The sequence below is a fragment of the Otolemur garnettii genome, unplaced genomic scaffold, assembly GCF_000181295.1.
Source record: "Otolemur garnettii isolate 467f Iridium unplaced genomic scaffold, OtoGar3 scaffold00096, whole genome shotgun sequence".
Taxonomy (NCBI): domain Eukaryota; kingdom Metazoa; phylum Chordata; class Mammalia; order Primates; family Galagidae; genus Otolemur; species Otolemur garnettii.
In genome coordinates this window covers 6,296,057-6,300,603 of record NW_003852491.1, presented here as the reverse complement: position 1 = coordinate 6,300,603, position 4,547 = coordinate 6,296,057, and the positions used below count along the sequence as shown (strand labels likewise).

Below are 4,547 nucleotides of genomic sequence, written 5' to 3'. Positions count from 1 at the left end.
TGAGACGAAGCCTCAAGCTATCCCCCTGGGTAGAGTGCCATGGCATCATGCTCACAGCAACCTCCAACTCCTGGGCTCAAACGAGTCTCCTGCCTCAGCCTCCCAAGCAGCTGGGACTACAGGCGCCTGCCACAACGCCTGGCCATTTTTTGGTTGCAGCCATCATTGTTATTTGGCGGGCCCGGGCTGGGGATTCGAGCCCGCCACCTTAGGTGTATGTGGCTGGCGCCTTAGCCGCTTGAGCCACAGGCGCCGAGCTGTACATGATTTTTCAACCTCAGCATTACTGACATTTTGAACTGGAAAATTTTTTGGTCTTGGGTGCTGTCCTGTGCATTGTAGAAAGTTTAGCAGCACCCTGACCTCTATCCACTAAATACCAGTAACACACCAAACCTTTTCCCCTTCCACACTGGGACAACCAAAACTGTCTTTTGACATTGCCACATGTCCTTCTGGAGGTGAAATGACCCTAGGTTGAAAACTACTGATCTAGAGTTTATTATCACTGTTTATTTTCACAGTATTTATGGTTTATGGTGATCTTTCATTGATGGCAAGCAAATGGAGATGTATTCTAGATAATACCTGTTTTCCTTTTATTTAATATAATAATTTAAGCTAAAATGAGTGACTTAAGGAAAGATATTAAGCAAATAACGTGCCCTTTGAGTCCTTTCCCACTATTATTCTCTGTGTTATAGGCTTCATAGTCCCCTCTTTTCTAGGACCTTCTTGAAGCCTCCAACTTATTTCTCCTTGGCCTCCCCTTGCCGTCTCTTAGTTAACCCTCTTCCGCTTTTTCCTCCTCTGCCCCCAGAGGTGGATGTGACAGATTCTAGCAGCCCCCATCCTGAGGATCCCCTATTTCCAGGCTCTCCCTGGAGAAAGAAACTGAGGAGTAAAGATGAAGAAGAAGAGAAGAAAAAGAAGGTGTTTATGTGAGTGAGGCCAAGGAACTTGGGCCCTAGGATCAGGAAGGGAGTTGAGGGGTAAGTTAAGGTAGGCAGGACCCTTGGGTGGCTCCTGAAAGTGTAAGAAGGGATGGAAGGAGTTTTGAGGCTCAGGTGGGGAGTGAAGCTCTTAGGAGAAGAGGTGGCTCACACTGGGAATGATAGTGGACCCTTCAGGATCACCCATGGGAGTGAAGTCTGAGATGCTAGTAATTTGGGTTAAGGATATGGTTCTAATCCAGACAGCTGTCTCTTCCCTGTCTTCTCTGGGATTCTCTTTCCTTTTCTATAAAACGGGGGTAATAGTGACACCTATTTCCAAACATTGCTGAGTAGATCAAGACTTAACACTTATCGACAATAAGTGGTGGTCACTGGCTGGGTGTAGAGCCCTGTAATCCTAGGACTTTGGGAGGCTGAGGCAGCAGGATTGCTTGAGGCCAGGGGTTTGAGGCTGTGGTGAGCTATGATGATACCACTGCACTCTAGCATGGGAGAGAGTGATACCATGTCTCAAAAAGAAAAAAAAAAAACACCCTAAAACAGTTAAGTGCTCACTGTCTTCTGGATGTTCACCTAGAAAGTGACTTATCTTAAAAATGAGGCATTTTCCTCCATAATATTTGGGTCATGTAAATATAAAAATGTTTCAGGCTGGCTTGGCACCCCTAGCTCAGTGATTAGGGTACCAGCCACATATACCGGGTCTGGCAGGTTCAAACCAGCCTGGGCCTGCTAAACAACGATGACAACTATAACAACAACAAAAATAGCCAGACGTTGTAGCAGGTGCTTGTGGTCCCAGCTACTTGGTAGGCTGAGGCAAGAGAATGCTTGAGCCTAAGAGTTTGAGGTTGCTGTGAGCTGTGACGCCATGGCACTCTACCAAGGGTGACATAATGAGACTGTCTCAAAAAAAAAAAAAAGTCTCAGGCTTTTCCTGTCCCTATGTACTCTTGTCTTCCAATAAAATGGATATTACCAGAAGGTACTATTTTTTTTTTTTTTTGAGACAGTGTCTCACTTTGTCGCCCTAGTTAGAGTGTTGTGGCGTTGTCACAGTGACCTCAAACTCTTGGCTTTAAGCGATCCTTTTGCCTCAGCCTCCGGAGCAGCTGGGACCTACAGGTTCCTGCCACAATGCCCAGCTAATTTTAGAGATAGGGGTCTCACTTTTGCTCAGGCTGGTCTCCCAACTCCTGAGCTCAGGCAATCCACCTGCCTTGATCTTCAGAGTGCTAGGATTACAGGCGTGAACCACCATGCCGGGCATTGCTCCCTTCTTGATTCTCTAGCTCCCCCCCTGGTTCCTATGGGTCCATAGCCCATGAAAACAAGTGAGGCCAAGGTCTCTCCTTTGCTTCCATCCTTTCCCTGTCTTCTGTCAACAGGGAACAAGACATCTCTCCATTACCCGCACCTCCACCAAGGACCAAGAGCAGGAAGCATACTCGGGCACTCCAGAAGTTAAGGTGTCAAGTGAAGGGGCTGTAGCTGGGATGGAAGGGGGTGAGTGGGTGGCTGACTCCAGCTGACCGAAAATCCTGTCTGCATCCAAGGGAGGTAAACAAGCGCCTCCAAGATCTCCGTTCCTGTCTGAGCCCCAAGCAGCAGCAGGGCCAAGACCATGAAAGCCCAGAGGATGAGGTGGTCCTAGTGGAGGGCCCTCTCCTCTCAGAGACACCCCGACTCCTCCCACTCAAAATCAGATGCCGGGCTGACCTTGTCAGATTGCCTGTCAGAATGGTGAGTATCAGGGCTGGGCGTGGTAGCTCACACCTGTAATCCTAGCACTCTGGGAGACCGAGGTTGGGTGGATCTCTTGAGCTCAGGAGTTTGAAACCAGCTTGAGCACGAGACCCTGAAAAATAGCCAAGTATTATGGTGGGCACCTGTAGTCCCAGCTACTTAAGAGACTGAGGCAAGAGGATTACTTGAGCTCAAGAGTTTGAGGTTGCTGTGAGCTGTGATAGAACATCACTTAACTAAGGGCAACAAAATGCTTGTCTCTAAAAAAAAAAAAAAAAGGCGGTGCCTGTGGCTCAAAGGAGCACCGGCCCCATGTGCTAGAGGTGGCAGGTTCAAACCCAGCCGAGGCCAAAAACTGCAAAAAAAAAAAAAAAAGGTGAGTGCCTGAGGCCCATGAGAGAAGGACCCAGGAGCTGCCTTTGGAGAGACTGTGGTGTCCAGCAGGGATGTGATAGGAAAGGAACCGCGCTCTCCTTTTCCCTGCTCTCTGAGCTACCCAGCACTCCCATTGCCTCTGTGCCTGCCATTCCCCCTGCCTGTATTTTTCCCCTCACTTTCCCCTGTTTTTCTGGCAAACTTCCTGTCTATTCTTCAAAGTTTTGCTTAAGCATCCTGCCCCCTAAGAAGCTTTTTTTGGGTAGTGATCCCCAGAGGGAGTCCTTTCTTTTCCTCCCTAGGATCCTAAGCCTGTCCTTACTCTAACTGCATTGGACACGGCAGATGTCACTCAGTCATCCTGAGCTCCCACAGCTTCTTGGCAAAGGCTGATATTTTTGTAGGGATGGCCCTGGTTCAACACCAAGAATAACAGAAAATACCATATATTGAACACTAACCATACATCTGTCAAGCAACTAAGCCTAAGGTTGCAGATGGGTAGCCAATGGCCTTCTCAACCATGCATCTCCTTTCATTGTGCTATAGAGTGCTTTTGAAATACATGAGTTTGTTACCAGCCTTTGGAGTAGGGGTGACTTCGTACAAAGGTCCAGGTTTCTAGCTTCTCTTAAAAATATGAAGATACAGTCTCACTGGCTCCCACATGGTACGAATCTGCTGGAGCTCTGTTTAAATGGGGCATGTGGGTTCCAGTTTGCTGTAATTCCTACCACTCCTTTTTTTCCCTCCTAACCTGTGGTTTTCTTATTTCTTTGTGTTACTTTCCTGAGCCCCTTTCTGACACAGTTTTATTCTGTCTTGCCAGGTAAATATGATGAAACTCACAGCTGAGGAGCTCAGCAAGTAGCTAAGGCCAGAAACTTGTGTTTGGGGTGGTGGTGTGGGAGTGAGTGGGGTGGAGAATGTCAAGGCAGGAAGGCCTCCTTCTCTTCTTGTCCCTATCCCTAGTCAGAGCCCCTGCAGAGTGTGGTGGACCACATGGCCAGCCATCTTGGGGTGTCCCCAAGCAGGATCCTCTTGCTTTTTGGAGAGACAGAGCTATCTCCCTCGGCCACCCCCAGGACTCTAAGACTTGGAGTGGCTGACATCATTGGTGAGAGGAAGGCAGGGAGGTGGGGCTTGAGGCTTTCCCAGGGGAAGAGGATATGGGGAAAGGTCCAGAGGGAGCCTAGAATTCAAACCCCCCCTCCCCCACTTAGGCCTGGCTTCTCCCTACTGCCTCCCACAGACTGTGTGGTGCTAGCAAGTTCTCCGGAGGCCACAGAGACATCCCAGCAGCTTCAGCTCCGTGTGCAAGGAAAAGAGAAACACCAGATGCTGGAGGTCTCACTGTCTCGAGTAAGTGGAATAAATGGTTCCCCATCCCCTACACCCTTTCCTCTGTTGTCTGTTTTCCTTCTATATTGTCAGTTAATGGAGGATGGATTCCTCTTTTTTTTTTTTTTT

General features: G+C 48.5%; 1 protein-coding gene across 1 annotated transcript in view; it reads left to right on the top strand.

Moving 5' to 3' along the window:
* NFATC2IP (nuclear factor of activated T cells 2 interacting protein) overlaps positions 1–4,547 on the top strand; it is an 18,514-nt gene that overhangs the window by 2,679 nt on the left and 11,288 nt on the right. The window contains exons 4-8 of the mRNA XM_012808917.2: positions 821–941; positions 2,345–2,425; positions 2,513–2,699; positions 4,050–4,194; positions 4,330–4,439. Coding sequence (XP_012664371.2) covers positions 821–941; positions 2,345–2,425; positions 2,513–2,699; positions 4,050–4,194; positions 4,330–4,439 — 644 coding nt within the window. The remainder of the gene's footprint in view (positions 1–820; positions 942–2,344; positions 2,426–2,512; positions 2,700–4,049; positions 4,195–4,329; positions 4,440–4,547) is intronic.